Source organism: Dromiciops gliroides, chromosome 2 (genome assembly GCF_019393635.1).
Source record: "Dromiciops gliroides isolate mDroGli1 chromosome 2, mDroGli1.pri, whole genome shotgun sequence".
NCBI lineage: Eukaryota > Metazoa > Chordata > Mammalia > Microbiotheria > Microbiotheriidae > Dromiciops > Dromiciops gliroides.
Window position 1 is genome coordinate 284,400,354 of NC_057862.1, and position 24,847 is coordinate 284,425,200.

General features: G+C 34.6%; 1 protein-coding gene across 2 annotated transcripts in view; it reads right to left on the minus strand.

The window, feature by feature from the left end:
- Positions 1–24,847, minus strand: part of FNIP1 (folliculin interacting protein 1) — a 149,674-nt gene that overhangs the window by 28,876 nt on the left and 95,951 nt on the right. The window contains exons 4-11 of one of the 2 annotated variants that reach the window (XM_043990173.1): positions 21,582–21,682; positions 19,703–19,777; positions 18,208–18,299; positions 15,528–15,611; positions 14,398–14,469; positions 12,815–12,950; positions 9,153–9,354; positions 5,659–5,744 (exon numbers count right to left, since the gene is read on the minus strand). In XM_043990173.1, coding sequence (XP_043846108.1) covers positions 5,659–5,744; positions 9,153–9,354; positions 12,815–12,950; positions 14,398–14,469; positions 15,528–15,611; positions 18,208–18,299; positions 19,703–19,777; positions 21,582–21,682 — 848 coding nt within the window. The remainder of the gene's footprint in view (positions 1–5,658; positions 5,745–9,152; positions 9,355–12,814; positions 12,951–14,397; positions 14,470–15,527; positions 15,612–18,207; positions 18,300–19,702; positions 19,778–21,581; positions 21,683–24,847) is intronic. The other variant, XM_043990174.1, reaches the window with a different exon arrangement.

Genomic DNA, 24,847 nt, shown 5'->3' on the forward strand with positions numbered 1-24,847 from the left:
GGCTTAGAAGCATGTAGAAACTGTCTTAAAACAATTCTATTTGTGAAAAGAGAAGTATGCAAAGGAGCAATGATTCTGTCACTCCAAGGAATTCAATGTTGAAACTCCATTCATGGGGCAGCCAGGTGGTGCAGTGGATGGAGCACCAGCCCTGGCTTCAGGAGGATCTGAGTTCAAATCTAGCCTCAGACACTTAACACTTACTAGCTGTATGACCCTGGGCAAGTCACTTAACCCCAACTTCCTTACCCCCCAAAAAAAAGAAGAAGAAAGAAGAAGAAGGAAGAAGGAAGAAGAAGAAATTCCATTCAGGTCCTAACTCCTAATACAGCTCACAGATATGGACTGCAAGTCATCTATTATTTAGCAGATAAGTCTAAGGGAGTTTGCCTGGGACACACAGGGGCTACATGGTGGGTTCTAGGGCTAGTAAGTATTAGTGTGGGGTTTGAGCCCAGTCCTTCTTGATTCTAAGCCTAGCACTCTATCCTCTATGTAACACTGCCTAGGATCTAATACAATACTATACATTTTCATATTAGAAATGGGATCTGATCCCATTTCTCCATCTTTCTACTATACCACATAACTCAGAGCAATTTTCATCCCATTCAAAAATTCCCTTAGCAATCCATTATACCATCTTTATAGGCTTAAAAAACCTTAAAATTTTGGACTTCAACAGGAAAATTTCTAGATGAATTAAACTAAATTTAAAAATCACTTATTAAAAATCTTCTCTCTGACAAGGGCATATAGTAGGTGCTGGGGAAACAGACAAAATGAAGCAGTTCTTGCCCTCAAAAAGCTTATATTGTCTTGGAGAGATACAAAACATACACAAAAATAGCCAACTACAACATATGAGGAAGGAGAGGATATGACTGGGAGTAATGGGAAAAACTTCAGAGAGATATAGTGCCTGAGCTGAGTTTCCTTATCTTCAAAATGACGTTAGACTTTATGACTTCTGAGGTACCTTCCAGCTTTATTTTTTTTCTTTTTCTTTTTTTTTGGCAGGGCGATGAGGGTTAAGTGACTTGCCCAGGGTCACAAAGCTAGTAAATGTTACATGTCTGAGGCCGTATCTGAACTCAGATCCTCCTGAATCCAGATTTGGTGCTTTATCCACTGTACCACCTAGCTGCCCCCTACCTACCAGCTTTAAATATGATCCTATAATCCTAGGAAAAGGATTCTGAGAGTGGAGATGAGGAAGGATTTCACTTCAGGCATAGATGATAACATATGTGAAGACACTGAGGTGGGGAGGGAGGTCTGTTGAATTTGTGGTACCCAAGGGGTTAACATGAAATTATGTTGGAAAGCCAAGTTGGAGCTAGACTATGGAGGGCCTTAAAATGCCAGGTTAGGGAATTTGAATTTTATCATTTAAAGAATAGATAGCCAATAAGATGTAATGATAGCCTGTATGAGAGATAGAATATATGGCATGAGTTTGGAAGTTGGGTTGGAAGGGGAAAGAGACTGGAAGAAGGGAGACTTACTACAATAGCTCAGGCAAGAGCTTGTGGAGGTATGGTAAGAGGGGGAGAAACTATAGGATTATTTCAAGGTTATGGATCTTGAGTAACTTGATGGTAATAAAGAAGTCTAGGGGTGGGGGAGGCTAATACGAGTAAAAGGTAATGGGTTCTTGGCTTGCACATATTGAGTTTCAGAAATCTTTCCCAATCTTCCCAGCTGTTAGTGCCTTCTCCCTCAAACAACCTTGTAATTAGTTTACTTAACTATGTACATGTTACATTACTCCAGGAAAACGGGACTTCTAGGTGGATATTTTGGACTAGACTTCAGGAAAGAGACTGGGGCTAGGTAATATAGATCATCTGTACAGAGATGATAATTGACTTGGTAGGTAGGGATGAAACCATCAGCCACAGGAGAAAGCAGGTATCTAGAATAGTACTCTGGGTAAAACAGATAACAATTCATCAAATGAGATTAAAGGGTTTGTAGACAGATAAAAATAGAACCAGGAGAGAGCAGTGTTATAAAGGAATAAAAGGAATATAAAAGGAATGCAAGAGAATCCAAAGAGGAGTAGGTAGTCAACAGTGTCAAAAGCTGTAGATAAGTCAAATAGGATATAGAATAGTAACAATAATAGTTAATATTTACATAATGCTTGAAGGTTTGCAGGATATTTTCATATTTTATTAGCAGTTGAGAAATTTCTGATACTCTTGAGAAAGCAATTTCATTTGAATACTAGGCATTGGAAGCCAGATTGCAACAGGCTGAAAAGTAGTGGATAGAGAGAAAGCAAAAGCCATGAGTATAAATGACCAAATATGCCAGTGACTAAGGTAAGAAATATAACAGTTTCAGTAGACAGCAGGAAAAGTGAAGGTATTTTAAGGAAGGGGAGAACTGGGGAATGCTTTTAGGCAGCAGAATGGGATCCAGTAAAGAGACAGCAAGAGATTTAAGACAAAAGAGAATGAACAATGAGAAAAAAACCTCTGGAGGAGAGATCCTCTCCTTTGTGGTGGTGAATCAGCGGGAAATGAGATCAAGGGCAAGGGCATGAATAGTACGACTAGTTTTGACAAGGAAAAGGGTCACATATTAGGCAAAGAATGTAGTTAAGAAGGAAAACACGGGTGAAGAGGTAGAGGGATTTTGCTCTATGCAGTTAGAGAGTTAAGGGAGCTCCAAATGGATAGCTTTGATTTTTTCAGTGAAATAGGATAAGAGTCCTGCTGCTTAGGAAAGTGTCCTGTTGTATTAGGGGACTTGAAAAAAGAGCAGAGATTTGAAAAGGCTACTACAAAAATGTATAAAAAACCAAACCAGGGAAGAACAAAACATGGCTGCATATCAGTAAAGACTTAGTTAAAATAAGACATGGATTTAGAGTAAACTCATTAGCCACGATTCTATGATTCCCATTTAGTAGCATGAGAGTAGAAACAGTAAAGTGGATGTAGTAACAACCCAGGGTGTAATCAGCAGGGCACAAACAGTGGTGGTAGGAAAAGGAAACAAGGAATTCAAAGGTAAAGGACAATATTTAGTTGTACTAGTTAACAGATTAAAATTATGAAGGGAAGAAAGTGAAGAGAGAACAGTGAAGAACAGAAAGAGATGGAAGGAATAGAGGTTGTAATAAGGACAAGGAAAAGGCTGAGGTAGAATGAAGCATTTTATAATTTTTTGAGAAATCTTGGATTTATGAACTAATTATTAGTATCCTTTTTTGATATAAAAGAAGAGGAAAAATAGTAATTAGTCCATACATTCAAGATTTCTCAAAAAATTACAAAATACAGACTCAAAGGATTGCCTATTATCTTCTACTTCAAGTGAATATAAATAATGCTTGCTGAGATGAGGCGCTCTTTTCCCCCTGGGAGAAGTAAAAAGACAAATGTGCCATGTTTACTGCCATTATGGATTAATTTTTTTTTTCAATAAGGAAAAAGGGAAAACAATAAAATAACTAGTAGAAAGAAAAAATAATTATTTCTCGGCTTAAATTTGGTAGGTGATAACTGTTCATATGCACAGTTATGAACATATCCTGACAGATCAGTTAACTTTAGGTACTTGATCTTAAAAATAAATTATTTTCTCAGCATAAGGGAATGATGATCCACATAGCACAGTGGAAAATGTATTGGCTCTGAATCAGAAGCCCTGGCTTTCAATTCTCTCTTAGATGTTTACTACCTATGTTAACGTGGGCAAAACAAAACCTTTCTAGGTCTCAGTTTCCTCATCTGCAAATTAAGAAATTGGTAATATGTACTCTGATACCTCTTCTACCTTAAGATCTATAGTCCTATGATAGACTCAATTTTAGAGCTGTTTTCTCTATTTTATATTTCACACAGAGAGACAGCATGGTATAATATACTAGTATCACACTCAGCTAGAAATGAGGCCACTAAATTGTACCTAAGGATACCTGTAGGCCGCATATTGACTGACCTATATTGGTAAATGGAGTTTCTTTATCCATGAATTCCCTAAACCAATTAAATCACAGGTCCAATCCCTATTCTTCTACTCCACTTTGTTTAGCCATTACAAAAGACCCACAATTCAATACATCTGAATAAAATAATAATAAAACACTTGGCATTCTACATTTGGTAGGAAACAATATGAAGTATCAAACAATAATGAAAATGACCATAGATCATAAATGTTCTAAATTAAAAACTGCTGAATGCAGAATTCACAAATACTTATATTTTTGCTCTTATGGACATTTAACACATTTTCAAGGAAAATGAATCTGCCCCCCTCCCCAAAAGATGCCTAAGGGAATTCATTACAGCAAGGTAGAAATTAATGTGTATCTATAGTCCAGCTGTTACACATATAGTTAAAATATATTGGAAAACTAATGCTCATGTATATTTCTAGGATGCAAAGAAAACTTATGAGAATAACTTAAAATTACAAAGGTACCTGAAGGTTTTGAAAAGCTAAACCTAAGCAAAACCAAACCAAGACTTCAAACAAGTAGTTTATTTAATAGACAAAAAACAAGTTAAAAGGTCCAATACTATTTTTAGCATAACCAAATACAAAGATACATTTAATCATGCTATTTCTGTCACTATCTGAAGGTTATTTTGTAATTGTTAGTTTTTTATGTTTAGAATTTTATTTTCCAAATTACATGTAAAAACAGATTTTGACATCAATTTTTAAAAATTGAGTTCCAACTTATAATTGTTTTTTTTAAGTAAAGTTATACATTGCTGACTAGAGATTTTAAAGTCTTTGCTAATGATTATTGCTGAAAATGAGGCCCATTCCTTTGAAGCATAAGTTTAGTCTAATGTATTTCCTAAAAAGTTTTGAATGAATATTCTCAATATGGGATATTAATTTTTTTTAAGTTTGTAATTTTTTTTGGAAAATATTTTTTCAGAAACTCTTCAAAAAAAAATATAGCCCTACAGCATTCTAATATAAAGCTGAAGCTGACCATCAGGCTAGGGTGGGTAGCTATGGAGACAGTAATCAGCAAAACTATGCCTACCATTCTCCCTTCAGTTAATTGTATGCACTTTTAAAAAGAACAAGTGAAACTCTTATTTTGACTATCACAGAGTGAAAATGTAAGTATAAGTCTGGGCAAAAGTTTGAATACACTGGAAATTATTGGGGAGATTAAAGTTCTTCTCTCTGTCCCTAGGAAGAAATGTATCTAAGTGCCTTCTGGGACACAATAGAAAAAAACTACTACATCCCTAAGAGATCTTTGGTATTTGGGGATACAAATGTAGCCTAGGAAGCATAAGAGAGACCTCTTCTCTGCCGGAGAGCTAACTATGGGGCCATTAACAAATAAAAGGGGGACCATTTCCTGATATATTGCTCCTTCAGATAGTGTAGGATTGGTAGACCCCAAATAAGTTCATTCATTCATTCTATAAACATTTACTAAGCACCCATGTGCCAATGGCTGTGTTATGAACTGTTATGACTATACTCATTGTACAACTGGTATTCCACTGATCCACTACACTTCATTTTAATTCTGAATACTGGATTCACTAGTCTCAAAAATACTTACATCAAGATAAGTGTGTAAGAAAAAAAAGAGACAGAAAACAGTTTGTGCATATATAGACATAGCATCATATCATAAAAGGCAAGAAAAACAATACTTACCTGAATTCATTTAGGGCATCAACAATACGATTATATGCCAAACTCCGTTGACTGGCATCAGCTGACCTCCGGCTCATTTTCATAGCCTTGAAAATAATCATTAAATACATAATTTTTATAGTAAGTATGATCAACAAAGGGAAAGAAAAGGAAAAGCAAACTCACATATTTCCTTTCTCACCTGTCTATAGAACTAAGAAGTCAAATATACTTATTTTTAGAAAACCTTGAACAGACTGCCAACTTTCCTATCTAGGGAAAGATAGAGGAGGCACATGTATTTATGGTGGATTTATACCCTGCACTTGCCAGTGAATGTCATAAAAGAGTTCAAAATTTTCATACTCTGAATTTTTTATTGCAACTGTCAAAGCATACAATGTCAACATAAAGGAATTGGTTGTAAAAATTTCTGGGCTTTACAGAATTACCTTGTTAACCCAACTGATTTGCCTATAACAACAAGAAATAGCTCACACTGGCTGCAAACATTTTAGAAGTCAGGTTCCTGTCAACATGTGATACACCTCCAACCTTTCTAATATCTCTTACTATTCCCATTCATTCACCCAGTATACAGTAAAAAACCAAAATACTCTTCACTGTGATCTTAATCTGAAGAAATACTTTCTTCTTTTTTTTTAGATATTGAAATGGAATTTTATTTTTATTTATATCTTTTTTGGTTTATATCATCTTTGTTTTCAAATAAGGCATACCTTATTTAAAAAAAAAAGTACTTTAGTAAAACCAATCGGTTCATCAGTTGAGTTTAACAGTATGCAAAATGTCCCACACCCATAGCCCCCACCTCTTCAAAGAAGGGAAGGAAGTACAGTTTCTTATATCTCTTTAGGGAACAAGTTCGCTCATTATAATTATACTCTCCAAAGTTAGCAAATTAAAGGAATTAGTTGTAAAAATTTCTGGGCTTTACAGAATTACCTTGTTAACCCAAATGATTTGCCTATAACAACAAGAAATAGCTCACACTGGCTTCGAACATTTTAGAAGTCAGGTTCCTGTCAACATGTTAGCAAATTTGGCATTCTCTTAAATGCCAAATCATTCTTGTATTTCTAGCTCTCTGCAGTTTCTGACAATGTTTACTTTCTTTTCTTTAGGTTTTCATGACATTGTTTTCTCTTGGTTACCTTTCTCTCTGTCTAAGCACTTCTTATCAATGTTCTACAATGGAACTTCATCTAATTATACCCACTCACCCTTGTAGTCCCTTAAGGTTCTGTCCTAGCCCATCTTTTCTTCTCCCTTTAAACTACTTCCCTTGGTAATCACTTCAGCTCCTGTGGATCCAATTATCATCTCTATGCAAATGATTTTCATATCTATTTGTCTGGATATCCAGATTCACATCTCTATTCTGCCTATTAGACTTCTGGAACTCAAAATGTGCAAAACTGAACTCAATATCTCTTTCCTCAAACTTCTCCCCTCTACTTAATTTTTCTATTGCTGTCAAGGACACTAGAATCTTCTCATCCACCAAGGCCTGCAACCTAGGTGTCATCCTCAACTCTCATCCCTCCTATTCAATCAATTGTTCAAGTCCTGTTGATTCTACCTTTGCAACATCTTTTGTATATGCCCCCTTTCTCTCTGACACTGCCACCATGCTGGTGCAGGTCCTCATCTCTTTACTCCTTGACTATTGCAATTGCTTTCTAGTTGTTCTCCCTAAATGATGACTATCCCCACTCCAGTCCATCCTGCACTCAGTTATCAGTGATTTTCCTAAAGCACAGGTCTGACCATACCATTTCTCTATTTAATATACTGCAGTTGATCCCAATTACCTCCAGAATCAAATATAAAATTCACTATTTGGCTTTTAAAACCCTTTATAACCTCTTCTCACTTTTCCCCTTTCTAATCTTCTGACACTTTATATTCCCCTTCATGTACTCTATGATACAATGACACTGACCTTTTGGTAGTTTGTTACACATGACACTCCTTTTCCTGACTCAGTCCATTTTCACTGTCTCTCCCCCATTCCTGGAATTCATCCCCTCCTTTTTTCTGCCCCCTGGCTTCCTTCAGGTCTCAGCTAAAGTTCCACTTTTTGCATGAAGCTTTTCACAGTTTTCCTTAATCTTAGAGCCTTCCCTCTAAGATCATCTCCAACTTTACTTACACACACCCCTTGTTTCTTTAAAGTTGTTTTCATGTTCTTTACTCTATTAGACTATGTAGTTCCTTGTGAGCCAGAACTGTCTTTTGCCTTACTTTGTATACCCAAGCACTTGACATGGTACCTGGCACAAAGTAGGTACTTAATAAATGATTTTTGACTTGTCTTTCTGAATATGCAGTGTGTATATATATATATATATATATATATATATATATATATATATATATATATATATATATATATATGTGAGGCAATTGGGGTTAAGTTACTTGCCCAGGGCCATACAGCCAGTAAGTGTTAAAATGTCTGAGGCCAGATCCAAACTCAGGTCCTCCCAAATCCAGGGCCGGCACTCCATCCACTGCGCCCCCTAGCTGCCCCAATATGCAATATATTTTTCAAAAACTTTTGTGATTTAGTTCATATATGGATTCCTCAATCTGGCTAAAGTCTACCTATTTTTTTTTTATGGTCCAGTACAAATTCTATTTCTTCCAAAAACCCCATTATGAATCCTTTCCTCCTCTGTCCCAAACCCCCACTGGAAATGTTGTTTCTCTTTTGAATTTCCATCAACATTCTACACCTAACTGATTCTGATTTTATGTTGATGCCTATGTCACAGTCCATCTATTACATTTTCAGCTTCTTAAAATCCAGGACTTATAGCAGCTCTTTTTGTGGTGGCAAAGAATTAGAAATTGAGGAGATGCCCATCAATTGCAGAATGGCTGAACAAGTTATAGTATATGATTGTGATGGAATACTATTGTGCTCTAAGAAATGATGAGCAGGAGGGTTTCAGAAAAACTGGGGAAGACTTATATAAAGTGATGCAAAGGGAAGTGAGCAGAACCAGAAGAATATAGTACATACTAAATAGCAATACTGTAATGATGATCATGTGTGAAACACTTAGCTACTTTGATCAGTACAATTAACCACAATTCTAAAGGATTCATGGTGAAAAATGCTATCTACCTCTGAGAGAGAACTGATGAATAGAGAGTATAGACTGAAGTATACTTTTTTTCACTTTATTTTTCTTGCCTTTTTTTTTGGTTGCAACATGGCAAATATGGAAATATGTTTTGAATGACATACATAATAATATATTGCTTTTCTTCTCAATGGAAGGTAGAGGTACTGGCTGGAGAGAATTTGGAACTAAATAATTAAAAAATTTTTTTTAAATAATGTTTAAAAAAAAGCTACAACTGAGTCTTAGAATGTAGCAGGCATTCAGTAAATCTACAGCTGAATGAATAAATGAACATCTTAACACAAGAGGTAAGAAATTTAAAAAGGATAAACACATAAACTAAAGAAAACTACTTACTTGTTCTATTGCACTCTTCAATTTGTTCATGTGGCTTTCAAAGAGAGGAAAGTGCGAAAAAAAGAATTCATTAAATTTGCTATTTTCATCTTCATCTTTGGAAAGTGAAAAAATTACACCAATTGCAATCTTCTTTTTCCTAACAATCCCAGGAGTTGGGCCACAGCTTTCATCAGACAGGTTAAAGCTTTCTTCTATAGACCTATAAGAAAGTTTATGTAATTACTTTAAATGTCAATTGAAAAAAAAGTCAATTTAATTTTCTTGGCAATTAAATAATGGACTTTTTCTTAAGGTCTTGTTTAAAAACGTCAAAACAATTAAAAAGGTTTTGAGGAACTCCTTGCCTATTTTCTCCCTCTAAACCTTGATATTAGCTGTTATTACTTGGATAAATTTCATGTAAAATTTTACTGTAGTTAAATTGAGGCAGTACTGATTTTTAGCTAATTTAGAACTCATTCAAAAACCAAATATCTTGGTTTATGCCTTTTAAATTTCATCTGGCAAAACAAATTATTTGTAAAGTCTAGACTTATGTTTTTTTCTTGTTGTTCCCTTCCAAATACAGATCAATTGTCATACATTATGGAGATATCATCATCTAAAAATAATAGCTTATGCCTTATCTAATGACAAATATGACTTTTTATAAGAGCTATAAAAGTGTAGGGATAGAATAGAGGAGGAGCTAAATACCTCGAAATTCAATGGTCATGGATAAGTCCAATTAATTCAATAAAAATGATAACCCCTAAAATTAATAAATAGATTTAATTGTAATGCCAATAAAAATACCCACAGTTTTCTAAATGGAGGTGGGCTTAATCATAACAAAAGTTAAAACAGAAAAACAAACGATGATAGAATTTGCCTTTCTAGACTTTAAAATCTATTACAAAGTGATTCTCTCTCTCTCTCTCTCTCTCTCTCTCTCTCTCTCTCTCTCTTTTTGTGCTGGGCAATGAGGGTTAAGTGACTTGCCCAGGGTCACGCAACTAGTGAATGGCAAGTGTCTGGGGCTGAATTTGAACTCAGGTCCTTCTGAATCCAGGGCCAGTGCTTTATCCACTGTGCCAGCTAGCTGCACCCCCCCAGCTACCCCTGTGATTCTCATTTAAACATATAAATATTCAAAATTCTTAAAAAGATCAGTAGAGCAGAATAGTAAGCAATCAATAAGGATTTTTTTTGGGGGGGGGGCAGGGCAATGAGGGTTAAGTGACTTGCCCAGCTAGTAAGTGTCAAGTGTCTGAGGCTGGATTTGAACTCAAGTCCTCCTGAATTCAGGGCCGGTGCATTATCTACTGCGCCACCTAGCTGCCCCCTCAATAAGGCTTTATTAAGCATGTACTATGTGTCAGGAACTGTACTGAGAAATTTCACAAACAGAACAAAATAAACAGACAAAGGAAACTTAGAGAAAATTTTTTTAAAACTAGGGTAAAAAATCTATCATTTAAATGTTAGGAAATGGAAAAACTGGATAGCAACATGGAAAAAGATGAATTTATAACTTTAACTCATACCATATATCATAAAAATTCCAGACTCAGAAAATGAATTATAAAAGCAACCATTCAATAAGTATTTAAGTGCTTACTATGGGCCAGGCACTATACTATTTGCTAGGGATACCAATACAATAAATAAATGAAATAGTTCCTAATCGAACTGGGGAGACAATAAGTATATATATCTATATCTATATCTATATCTATATCTATATATAAACATGTACAGAATAAACAAAGAGAATAAAGATAACTATAAGATAGTTAAATACAATGTAGGCTATTAGTAAGGAGGGTACTAGCTGTTGAGGAGCATCAGGAAAAGCTTCACACAGAACCTGGTACTCAATCTGCATCCTGAAGGAGGAGAGGGATTCTACAAAGCAGAAAGGAGGAAATGAGTGCATTCCAGACAAGGGGGATGGTCAGTACACAGGCACAGAGATGAGAGTCAAGTCTGAGGAACAGAGAGAAGGCCAGTTTGGTTTGATAAAAAAGTTTGAAAGGTAGAGTATTATCCAATTATAATGGAAAGACAGAGTGGGGTCAGGTTTGAAAGTTAAACAAGAGGAGTTTATATTTTATCTTAGAGATAACAGAGAACCACTAAAATTTATTGAATAGGGGAATGACACTTCACTGAAGTAGAATCTCTGTGCCAACGTTATGGACTGGAATGAGAAGAAACTTGAGTTAGGGAGCCTAATTAGTAGGCCATTGCAATAGTTTGGGTCAGTGAAATTATACAATTATACTCAAATAGAAACATGTGCCTGCTGGACACATATTGACTAAAAAAACTACAAATCAACATTATCTATGTTTTATTATATTTTTATTGATTTTGTTAAACATTTTCCAATTACATTTTAATCTCGTTCAGGGTACACTCAGGAATTTTGTGGCCCATAGACAGTGAGTCTGACAACTCTAGTCTAAGTGGGAGACAAAGGGCATGAATTAAAATAGTAGCTCTTTGAGTAGACAGAAAGGGTCAGATGAGAATCATGCTATGGAGGTAGAGGGAGCAATCTATTTTTTAAAAACAGAACAGATAATTGATTATTAAATAAGATGATAGAAGATAAACCTTACTAATTATCAGATAACCACAAATTAGAACAACTTTAAGCTTCAACTTTATACCTACCCAAAATGAGCAAAAATAGTTAAAACTTTGAAGCTAGAAAGATTATGGAGAAATGGGTACATGTACATTACTGATGGCATTGAAAATGAATAGAACCTCTTTAGAGAGCTATCCAGTATTAGACAAGTCTCAAAAATAATCATGTTCTATGATCTAATGAGCCTATTTTGGGAAATATACCCTAAAAGAACTAGAAAGAACTTAAATGGGGGGGCAGTCAGGTGGCGCAGTGGATAAAGCACCAGCCTTGGATTCAGAAGGACCTGAGTTCAAATCCAGCCTCAGACACTTGACACTAGCTGTGTGACCCTGGGCTAGTCACTTAACCCTCATTGCCCCACAAAAGGGGAAAAAAAGAAAGAAAAAAAAGAAAGAACTTAAATGTCCAACAGTTGGTAAATGGCTGAATAGATTATGATATAGCAGTTCAAGAATATACTCGAACAAAGTCATTACAATGATTAATGAGGAATATTAAGAAATTTGGGAAAAATTTATATAAAGCTCAGCGAAGAGAACTAGAGGAATAGAACATATATTGACTACAACAATGATCAGGGAAGAACAAATATATAATGGAGATGAATGAAGAATGAAACTATATAATAGGCACCATCAATGTATAATTACGGGAATACTATATATAGCAATTAATTTTTAAGTATAAAGAGTTGTTAATTATGCTTATTTAGTTTACTGTTAAGAAATTAAATACATAATAAATTATTTTTAAACATGATCTATATTGGAGGATAGTTAAACAAATTATGGGTATATTAATAGAATATAATATTCCAAATAAAAATTATAAATAACACATACAAGAAAATATGGAAAGACTTCTGCAAAGTGAGTCAGCAAAACTAGTACTGTATATGTATATATACACTGACAACTATATATTTTGAAAGATAAAGCCAAAGATAGGAAAAAAAAGTGAGACTGATAAAAGGCCATGGAATATAAATAATTTTTTCCTTGTTTAGTAATTCACTCACCACCTAGGAAAGACACCATTTTCCAAACTGGTTGTCTGACTGCGTCGCCAGCGTCGTTGGTAACTACTAGCACAACTTCTGGTAAGTGAGGAGTTTGGAGAGGGAAAGGGAGTAATAAGCAAACTGCTAAGAGATGCTGTTAGAACAATAAAAACAAAAGGAATCATTTTTTAATCTGTGATTTAAAGTGTAATAGTTTGAGTATAAAACATTTCAATAAAAGTTAAAGACAAAATATGGACTTTATTGAACCTCCAACTTTTGACTTTCAATTCTTCATGAACCCTTAAAATCTTATTTGTTTTTAAAAAATGTATTACTGAGAGAAAAAGAAATCATCAGGCACATTTTAAGTTTCAGGCTTTTAAAAAAGAAAACTTAAAAGTGTTAAATGAATTAATATACCATTGTTATCATTAAAAATAAAGATTTGACTGTCACCTGAAACCACATGTATATTTTTTAAAACTACATGGTATAGTTTATTAATAAGTTAATCAAACTTATTATTGAGAAGTTAACAAAATTTTAATTTTCATTATTATTAAGTTAACAAAACACTTCTTTAACAAAAGGAATATTCAAATGTTACACACCCTACTTTTTAAAGAAAGCTGTGGCTATAAAACTAACTGGCCCAAATTGTTGCAGTAAAACTCATTGCTGCAGAGAAAAATTAAATTTGAAAAAAAACAAATCCTAGAAAGAGAAAAGATACATAGATACAAATAAGTTAAAATGCATAGCAATGTTAAATATAACCAATAAAAATTAAAATTCTACCCTAAAGGGAAAAAATTCCAAATATAGAAAAGGAAAGGACAGTTTAAGAGATACTATGTCTTAAAGCCCCCAAATAAGATTACTGGATTAGAGAAGGGAAATATCTTGACAAATGCTGTCTGTCTTCAATGATATTCTGTATTAGGGAAATTAAAATGTAATGATTTCAGCTTCACTGGCACAAAAAGTTTGAGAGATGAAATTCGGTCTCCCACCATGCAAATACATGACTAGGCCCATTGTGGGCAAAGTGGTGTGAACAGTTTTTGAGCATAGCTCCAATAAAGTCCTGAGATGATTAAAATAACAACAACAACAACAACACAAAACCCTACAATGAAAGAATTCACATTGCAGAAAAAAGTTGAAATCTCTGTGTAAAATACACCTTGTTGCTATTTGGGAAATCAGAACTGTAGCCAAGTGGCAAACCACTGCTCCCTTGCCACAGTCACTGTAAACTTAAGAAACTGTCTTTTAATAATATTCTTCTCTTTTTTCCCTTCAGTATCACTTTCCAGTGGCTCTTTCCACTTTTCCTTCTCACAAATAAGTATAGTAAAGCAAAACAATTCAATATGGTGGCAACGTGCAAACACTTTTCACTTTGCATTGGCTGTGCCTACTTCAGAGATAAAAAATGTGAAAAGCTATCACATATATATTATTGAATACAATATTGTTAAATAATTTCTACTTCTGTTATTTTCTCACATGATATCAAACACTAAAGAACTGTATCATACATCAAGGAAACAATACCAAACATCCATGCCCCTTTATTAAATGTCATGCATTACCAGAGCGTGCTATGCCACTATCTCTGTCTTCATTCTGTTCTCTTCCAGGCATGTCCATTGGGTTGCTGTGAACTGAAAAGAAAGGCAAGCCTGTTAAGTACAATATCAACTTTTGTTCAGACTGGTGGCACTCCTTTTAATTATCGAAACTAAGTCATGCTCATCTCATTGCATTCATTGCTCTTTTATTTTCCAACAGCACGGCACACCCCCAACACCAAGAGCTGCTGCTAAGCTGAACAAGCCCAGAGATTTATTTGAAGATCATATCTAGAACATACTGAGTACCTTTATTTTATATAAAAAGAAGCAAAGGCCAAATTTATACTTTTTTGTGAAGAAAAATGGTAGGTAATTTATTCACGTCCTACCAAGACTTCAGCTTGGCAAATGTAATCTTATACTGCACCCAAAAATGTATTTAGGAAACTAAGAAGCATAGCAACAGTTGGCTAAGAAGAGAATAAGCACAGATTATATGCTTTTTCAATTACTACTCATTCTGTAATGTAAATAAAGGCATGTGTATTCTTAGAATTAATGGTACTTGTTCAACTAAGTCTTTGTGATAAAAATAAAATTTCTTATTTCAAAGTGTGGATAGAAATTTTACAAGAAAATGAAGAGTGAATTTTATTTTATTTGCAATTGGTGAACTATGAAACAAAAGCTACTTAGCCATGGCAATAAGACCTCTTCAGATGAAAGTTGAATGACACATAAGAATTTATATTTTCCATTATTAAGCAGCAAATAGCTAACTAAAATTGGGTTTGGCACTTCCAAAGGTCAAAGAAATACTGAAAAATAATCACCAAACTATAATTTCATGAAAGCTAACTAAAATTGGGTTTGGCACTTCCAAAGGTCAAAGAAATACTGAAAAATAATCACCAAACTATAATTTCATGAAAATATGATTTCTAAAATAATTCCAATGAAAACGTGATTTCCAGGAATAGTAAAGACAAATTCCATAATTAGGGGACAGATCTTATTACCTAAAAAGGTATTTTTTTCTTATATACTCATAATCAACTTTCAACTGATATCTTATTTCCAAAGCTAAACTACAAATTTCTAGTAGCTTGGTCACACCAACTAGTCTACCCACACAGCACATTGCAAACCTGCAAAGAAAGAGGCGCTCCTGATCAGGCGGAGCGGGCCTTGCTCAGAGAATGCCCTCCTAGGGCTGCAAAGCTGTGAAAGACCTACATGGCAAAATGTAAAATACATATGAAAGAATGAAGTTAGTAAAGCTGAACGGCACCTGGTTTCAAAAGGAAGATAAAGCAACATAGGAGCAGACTAACAGATATGGAGGAAAACAAATTTTACATAAACAAGAACTGAAATTCAAGCTGTAGTAAGTACCCTTGTTAAATTCAGATGCCCTCAGGTTTAAATAGTAAAAATTTCATAGTGTTAGTGGAGAATTTATAGAGGTACTCCACCTTTAGAAAAAGAAGAAAACATCACACTGATGCCCAGTAAAACAGAATATACCACAAAACAAGTACAGAAAAGAAATATTAACAAACACATGGGTTTATCCAATGACTACAAAGTTATAACTAGAAACAAAAGAGGAAATGGAAATAAAATTCAGATCAGGGAGTTTGTAAAGGCCAGGGTTCCAAATACACTTTATGAAGCTAGATTCCTAGCTATCCAAGGGACAGTACAGCCACAATAAACTGTAGGAGAGTATCAGATTTCTTGGTTGGGATGTTGGCAGGAAGTTTTTAAATTGTAGCACAAAGAATTTCTCTAGGAACTGAATAAAAGTCATCTAGCAAGTTAATGAGTCTCTAAGATACCAGTTAGCTGCCCCTAATTTAGATATCTTTAAAATCACTCCAAAGCCAGATTTGGGGTTTAACAAAACTTTCTTCAACACTTCAATGGAGCAATTTAATAAGTTCTGATTTTGGTGTTCTCAAGGAAGACTGGAAAGAATAAGGTCCTCATAGGTTCTTGATTAAAAATCATGATGTAGTAACCAGGCTGTTGTGTTGTTGTTGTTTTTTTAACTGGACATAAAAAATATTTTGCTAAAGAAAGCAGTCCAAGATCATCATGGTAATGATTAGAAAATTGTTCCTCTTCTGAAATGTTATTTTTATGCTTCCAGCAAAATATTTCAGTGACATACTTTCAACAAGAAGGAAACTAAAGTAAAGAAAGGAATATATTCCTTTTCTGGGAAAAAAAAAAAACAACCAAAACCTGTTGTTGAATGTAGTGCTAAAATAGGTAAATGGTACTTTTACTTCAATGAGAATTCTGTACGAAGTCAAATATATAGCTAGATGTTAATGAATCCTTCAGTTTTCAAAGGTATAAAATTCTCTAGAAATCAGAAGACCTAGTTTCAAATCCTACCCTCAGATACTTTCTAGCTGTGTGACCCTGGACAAGTTATATAACCTAAGACTCAGTTTCCTCATCTGTAGAATAGGAATATTAATATCACCTACCTCAAAGAGTTATTATGAAGATTAAAATGAGATAATATATGCGAAGCACATTAAAACCCTAAATGGATTACATATAAGGTATCATTACTATTAACACTTATTTTACTCAATAAAAACCACTAAGTTCAAAAGTAAAATGTTTCATCCTAAAATAACTAAGTTAAAAGAGAGAATTCTAATTTCTCTAAACACATATCAAGTAAATAATATGTTGAAAAGCTAGGGAATTGAGGAAAAATATACTGTTATACTTAAGAAAATGAGGCAAAATATAAAATTGTATTCTTTTAGTACAATCTATTTATTTATTTATTTATGCAATTAGTTTTTTAAATGAAAAATTTTCCCATGGAAAATTCAGAGAAGCACTTGTTTATAGTCTTATGGTTTTTGGTCTTTGCAAGCAACAGAGGTCTTAAAAGTACTGGAACTGCAATGAGCAGCAGCATAATTGAAATTATTTTCAAGTTAAATCAAATATCCCATAAAGGAAGTTAAGCTCTTCTTACTCAGAATAACATTCAACAACTACAAACTCAGGGTAACAAAAGCACTAAGTATATTAATATTATTAAGAAATGTCTTTCAGGAACACGAAAATGGAGTTTTCATACACTGTGGAAACCCATTCGAATGCTAAATTTCACTTTTTAAGTATAACAAACCATCTATTTCAATTAACATGGAAATATGTAGTAGATAAGAGTCAAGAAAAGCTGAGTTCAAATCCAGCTTCAAACACTTACAAGCTGTGTGATCCTGGGCAAGGCACTTAACTTCTAAGCCTCAATTTTGTCATCTATAAAATGGGGATAATAGCACCTACCTACCAAGGGTTTTTGTGAGGATAAAGAGATATTTGTAAAGCATTTTGCAAACTTTAAAGCATTATATAAATGCTAGCTATTAATATTATTATTGTTAGCTCGGCAGATGGGGCAATTATTTTTGTGTCTTTCAATAACTTAGTCTCTTTTAGCTGAAATGAACAAGGGACACTTATCTGTTTAGAAACCATGACAGAGTTGGCTAGAAGACCTTTAAGATATCTTACCCCTATAAGGAAGTACATTTTGATAAGTATACAACAACATATACTATTTGTCACTCAAGAAAAAAAGATCAATTAGGTATTTAATTTTCCAGCATAGGAAGAAAAGATAACAAGGCTATTAGACTGAAAAGTCTTTTCTATTTTTAACATTTGAAAGCATTCTATCTTAAAACCCAATTGTTATAATAATTAAGAATTATTTCAGAACTACTTTTGTCACAATGTACATTTAATGAATTTACAAGTAAGGTGGTGAACAAAGAAATTAATTACCTATATTTCCAAGAAGTCCATTGATAATCGTATTATTATCTGCCTTTAAAGTATTATTGTCCTGATTAATGAATTCAAGACTGTCTTGTAGCCTGAGGAGAAGGAAATAAGTTGATCAATCAAACTCTATTTTCTTAAGAACAATTCTATGGTATGTTATATATTACTCTTCAACTTGGGGGAAAAGGTTCAACATCTCTATACATCCAAGTAACAATCACAATAAAAAATATTTTTAAAATGCTTTCTAACCATTAGGCAATAAGTAAAGGTAAGAAATCTTTCTAAAATCCCAGTCTTTAAAATCTGTCTAATCTATCTTAAAAAAAAAAACTCAAAACATTTATAAAGATTTTAGGGGCTAAATCCTTGGGAGATTGGCAAAAAAAACCAAAACAAAATACAAAACTTCATAGGGTTGAGCTAATTTCTTATTCCTTAGACTATCAAGGTTTTTGAAGGGAATTTTTAGAAAAGAAATATTGGACCCCAAATTCCCAACATCCAGTCATACCTAAGGTCATTCAACTTTAGCTCACTCATTTCTACTTTGTATTACTAAGTAATTATAGATAGAAGGAACTCAACAATTGCTTTTTATTTTAAAAAGCATCTGGTAGGGGCAGCTAGGTGGCGCAGTGGATTAAGCACCGGCCCTGGATTCAGGAGTACCTGAGTTCAAATCCAGCCTCAGACACTTAACACTTACTAGCTATGTGACCCTGGGCAAGTCACTTAACCCCTATTGCCTTACCGAAAAAAAAAAAAAAGCATCTGGTATAAAAACTTTTATTCTTTAGTTTAAATAAATATTAAGACTCTTTTGTGTTTTCCCTCTCACCTAAAAGAAAAGATATAGCTACATAACTATCTTGAACTTGGGCTAAGGAACACAAAACCATTAAAATTGGGTTTTTAAAATTAGCACTAAAGGGCCTGACACTGGGATAGTGAGGGTCAATGTGACAGGAAGCTTAAAGGCAGAAGGGGGACACCTATAGGAACCAACGCTGGAAACAGCAATATGGCAAAGCAAAACACAGAAAAGGACTCTGGTGTAAGCAGCATGAATTAGGGGATGATCATTGGCTATGAAGCTAGAAAATCACAATCTGAGTCAGAGCCCTGTTACTTATCATCTATGTGACACAGGCCAAGTCACTTTACCTGTAAAACTCATCTTCATCTATCAGATAAGGACCATCATATTCAATGGCTCTAAAGTTCCTTTCAACTCCATTGTCCTAGAACCATGTGATCAGCCATGATCTGTTTATGCTTCTATATGTGGCATGTATACCGCAGAGTATAAATATACTTCAACTTAACCAACATTTCTAGTCCCAACAAGACTCAACTAGAGAAAATCTTGTCTTAAAGACATTAATTATGTTATTAATAATGTTGTTAATATTTATTCCTAATTCTTTAGGTATCTCAGTTCATTTCTTAAGTTCTTCATTTTGTTTTTTTTACTAAATCTTGAGATACTCACGTGTTTAGACTTCCATAGATGCTACTTCCAGTCCGTGCAGTAAAAACTTTGCTGAGCATAAGTTGGGGAGGAGAACTATGAGGAAAAAGGAGAAAATAAGCATCAAAGGCAAACTATAACATTTTCAGACATTTGGTTATACTTATTCCATATTGATGATGTGAGAATATCAATAGTATCAGATTACTCCCTTCACTAATACAGATCACTACAGGATCCACTTAATCTATGTATTTTTTGTCCATATCCATCAATAAAACCTCCAAAGGGGAAATCCTTGGAGTATTTAGAGACCTTTTTCTGGTTTTGTTTTGTTTTGTTTATGGGGAAATGGGGGTTAAGTGACTTGCCCAGGGTCACCCAGGTAGTAAGTGTCAAGTGTCTGAGGCTGGATTTGAACTCAGGTAATCCTGAATCCAGGGCGGGTGCTTTATCCACTGCACAACCTAGCTGCCCTAGAGACCTTTTTCTAAGGCTCTGTGAAGAATCTTATGGTAGCAGAAACAAGGTTGGACTCTGAATCTGCATATACCTAGACTCAAACCTTACCACTAACTCAAACCTAGATAAGTCATTTAACCTCTCTAATGGTGCTCATCAGCGAAATGGAATGAATTGGTAAAATCTTATCCTCATTGGGTTATGGGTATTCAAATGAAATCATATATGTAAAGCTTTTTGTTAATCTTAAATGTCTATATAAAATTTAGCTTCAAAATGTTTATTTTAATAATCCATATGATATTAACTACCCTCACTACCATCACCAACAAGAAAAAGCATTTACTAAGCATGAACTATGAGCAAGGCATGGTGATTGGACCTGGGGATAAGAAAGGAAAACATCATGCCACATTCTGTAGAGGGGAAGCCATAAGATAGATACAAATAAATATAATATACAGCAGGAAGTAATGCAGCAGAGGAGCAATTCAGATGAAGTGTTTTAGAAATATTAGCTGGGTTTGGAATGGGAAAAAAGAGAGGATCTCAGTGAAGGAAATAGCAACATGAACTGATTTTGAAGGAAGATATAGATTCATAAAGGTAGAGATGAGGACCACACATGAGAAGTTTATTGTTTAAAAGCACAGAAGAAGAATGTAGAGTTTGGGGCATAGCTAATGGGAGTAAAATAAAAGAAATCTAGAAAGATAGGTTGGAATTAGGTTATGGTTGGCCTTAAAAGGCAGTGCAAGGAGTTTGTATCTTATCCCAGAGTTAACAGGGAGCCACTGAAGGTTTTTGAGCAGGTCAGACCTGTGCTTAAGAAAGATTATTTTGGCAGCTGAGTGAAAAATAGATTGTAGGAAGAAAGACGGGAGGCAGGAAGATATATTAGTAGGCTATTACAAAATTCCAGGTGAGAAATGATGAGGGTAAGAACATGGATGATGGCAGTGAAATACTGATCTAGCCCAGCTACTCTAAGACTATGTCTAATTGGACAAAAAAAAAAAAAAATTCACATTTAAAATAGCAACACTAGAAAATACATTAATGTTTACATGAGTTGCTTAGCCAAATAATTTATCACCTAGTGGCCAACCTATTGCTGCCAAGAGCCTCTTTGACCTCAACAAAATTGAACACAAGATGACAGGCACCGGCTGTTAACTGAGATCATACTTGAACCTGAAGTCTTTCCAGACTGGTAGGACCAGAGCTTGCGCTATACTGAAAATGCCATTGAAAGCTAAGAATCAACCCCATATAAAGCTACACAAAAATCTGTAAGTCAGATGGGTTTCTGTAGATTAGTAACAACTTAACATTTAAATAGCATTAAGTTCCAAAGTGCCTGAAACAGTCTATCACTATTAATCATATAAATTATTTATCTTACCCTAAAGGAAAGTAAAATTTGATGTAATCTTACCGAATTTGATGAATTTTTAGGGTAGAACCCTTATAACTCATGGCTACTGAGCCAAACATCATCTCTCCAAGCATATTGGCATCAGAAGAACACCGAGAACCCTAAAAAGGCAAAAAATGTAATATTTAAAGTATTTGTGTAACTACTAAAATAGTTACATCAGTGTAATGGGCCATTGAGCATGTACAGAGTTGCCCTGTCTGTTTTAGGCGGGCCATAGTGTTAAAGGATTCTGGAACTTTGGCGATGACAAAGCAATCACCTTACTGGATGGTAAACAGGAAGAACTGTTGACTCAGTGGATATTTAAAGGTAATGACCCACCTTTGGCCAATCCCTTTTCTTTCCAGCTGCCCTGTCATAACTATTCAAGCCTCTTCCATGGGAAACGTTAGAGAGGGGAAGCAGAGGGACACTTTGCTTCCTCCCACATGGCTGCTGTATGTGGACAACTGTCATGCTGCCAGCCCCACCACAACTGCTCAAAGAAGGAGCTTGATTTGTCTACATAAGCTGCACTTGGGAAGAGAAGAAAGTGATGAAGGGAAGAATAATCTCTTTTAAAGATCCACTGGGTCAGTGGCTTTTTCTTCTGTCTGGCCAGAAGCATGTAGGGCAGTTCTGCATGTGCTCCATGGCTCCTGGTACACTGACATAATAATGTTTAAAGGCAAAAAGGCAAAAGTTAAAACATAAAAAGAGTTAAGATTAGTTAAAATTATTTTATATGAAAAACACCTTCCACTTTTAGGAACTCATAAGACAGAGAAGAAAATCTTTTCAAGGAAATCCCAGACTTCACATTTTAAGGGGATAATGATAAATCACTGATAGTAGGTGTTCAGAAAAAAAAAAGGGGGGGTGGTGGTGATAGGACTCTTGATGTCCTGATACAGGAGAGCTAGTTGGAAGAATTATAGGTACTTAGCCTAGAAGAGAGAAGAAGTGGGAGGGAAGAACAGAGGTTGATAGTAGCTATCTTCAAGTATTTGAAAGGTTAGTATGAGAAGAAAGATCAGACTTGTTCCACTTGGCCCTGGGCATGAGTGGGAGCTATGGGTTAGAACAAAGAGCAAATTTAGGTTTAATGTCAAGAAAAACTTAAACTAGAGCTATCTAAAAGTGAACTGGGATGATTTGAGAGGTGGTTGGTTCCTTTCATAGGAGGTCTTGAAACAAAAAAAAAGGAATTCTTATTCAGATATGTGACTTTGTGATGAATTCAGAGGTGATTCTTAGTGCTGCTATGACTAAGTGAACAAATCCACATATTTCACTTCTGTGAGAGAGGAATGAAATGGATTGATCACTGGGTTACTTGTTAGTAGTTCCAGTAAAAAAAGAATTGAAGGAGTAGAGATTAAAATTAATACTTAAAGTGACATATTGGGGGAATTTTACAAAGTCCAATTAATCATGTTAACATAAATGATAATCAAGTTGGCTGGCTTTCAAGAGTTTATCATGATGAAGAAATTCAAATTTAGAGCTGAAAAAGCAGCTAATCAAGAGATACTCATATAAATTCACCATATTTGCAAACCATATTTGCAGAACCAGGAAACCATTTTGGATCTTTACATATTACAGAGTACCAAAAGCCTACGTAAATTGGAGTCGTCTAGGTTTATGAGAAGTACTTGAGAAAAGCATTTCCCCCTCTTAAAAGTGCCATGTTCTAATACCAAATCAGCAGATCTATTTTTTCTCCCTTCTGTACCTATACCAATTTTTCTGTTTCCAAACAGAAAACCAACATCCTCTAATCCAGTCTGAGAGGGAAATCAAATACCTCCCTCTTTCTGACAATTTGTTATACATTTAGCATTAAATATCAGTAAAACCCAATGAACTTGCTTTGCAACTATTTCAGTTTGGAACAAGAATTTCAATATAGAAATTGGAAATAAGTACTTAGCATTCACTCCAATTAAGTCCTCAGTAGATTTCTTCTTTATCCATTTGTTCCTATGGACTTACTGGTTTATATGGTAATAATAAAATATCATAAATAATAAAAATGAATATTTACATTCATTTATGTAGTACTTTAAGATTTGGAAAGAGCTTTAATATGGTATTTCACGAACATGATCAATGTGTACTTTTTCAGTCTCTGCTTACCTCCTCCACTTTGCATTATTTTATTAAAGTCTGCAGATTTCTTTACATTATTTGTATTTATCTATCTTAATTGGTGGTAGTACTGAAGTATACTAAATACCACACTATTTAATAATTTGCCTATTGTTTTTTATTTTTTAAAGTTGTTCCTAGTTTTTATGAACTTACAAATAATACTACCATAAATCTCTTTAAAAGATACCTTTTTGGGGGGCAGCTAGGTGGTATGGGGCAGCTAGGTGGTGCAGTGAATAAAGCACCGGCCCTGGATTCAGGAGTACCTGAGTTCAAATCCAGCCTCAGACACTTGACACTTACTAGCTGTGTTACCCTGGGCAAGTCACTTAACCCCCATTGCCCGCAAAAATAAATAAATAAATAAATAAAAAGATACCTTTTTCTTTTTTTCTTGCTTATATCATTCTCAGAGTGCTTTATCAACAGGGCATTATTGAATCAAAAGGTATGATTATGGGGATTTTTTAAAAAGTATATCCAGATTACTTTCTTTTGGGGGGGGACGACAGGGAAATGAGAGTTAAGTGACTTGCCCAGTGTCACACAGCTAGTAAGTGTCAAGTGTCTGAGGCTAGATTTGAACTCGGGTCCTTCTAAATCCAGGGATGGTGCTTTATCTACTATGCCACCTAGCAGAACCCCCAGATTACTTTCCCATAAGATTCCAACAACTTATGATTCTATGAATGAATGAATGAATGAATATACCTGCTTTGCCACAATCTCACCAGCACCTTTTCACTTTATTTTTTTTCAAATTCGATGAATATAAAGGAATAAATCACATGATTATAATGAGGCTGAGTATTTTTAAGAGACTATAAAAATTTAAGTTTTTTTTTTTTTGGTAAACTGCTCATATCCTTTGGCCTTTTGTTTACTAGGTATTGCATATTAGCTTTGGATGTTTTAAAATATCCCATAAGTTTATATCCTATAAATTCCTATAAGTGTTAAGCATCAAGCTTTTTGAGGTAATTGGGGTTAAGTGACTTGCCCAGCTAGTAAGTGTATGAGATCATATTTGAACTCAGGTCCTCCTGATTACAGGGCCAGTGATGCACTATCCACGGTAGCACCTCATTGCATTAAGCACTGAGTTTTTACCTACTATATTTATTGTA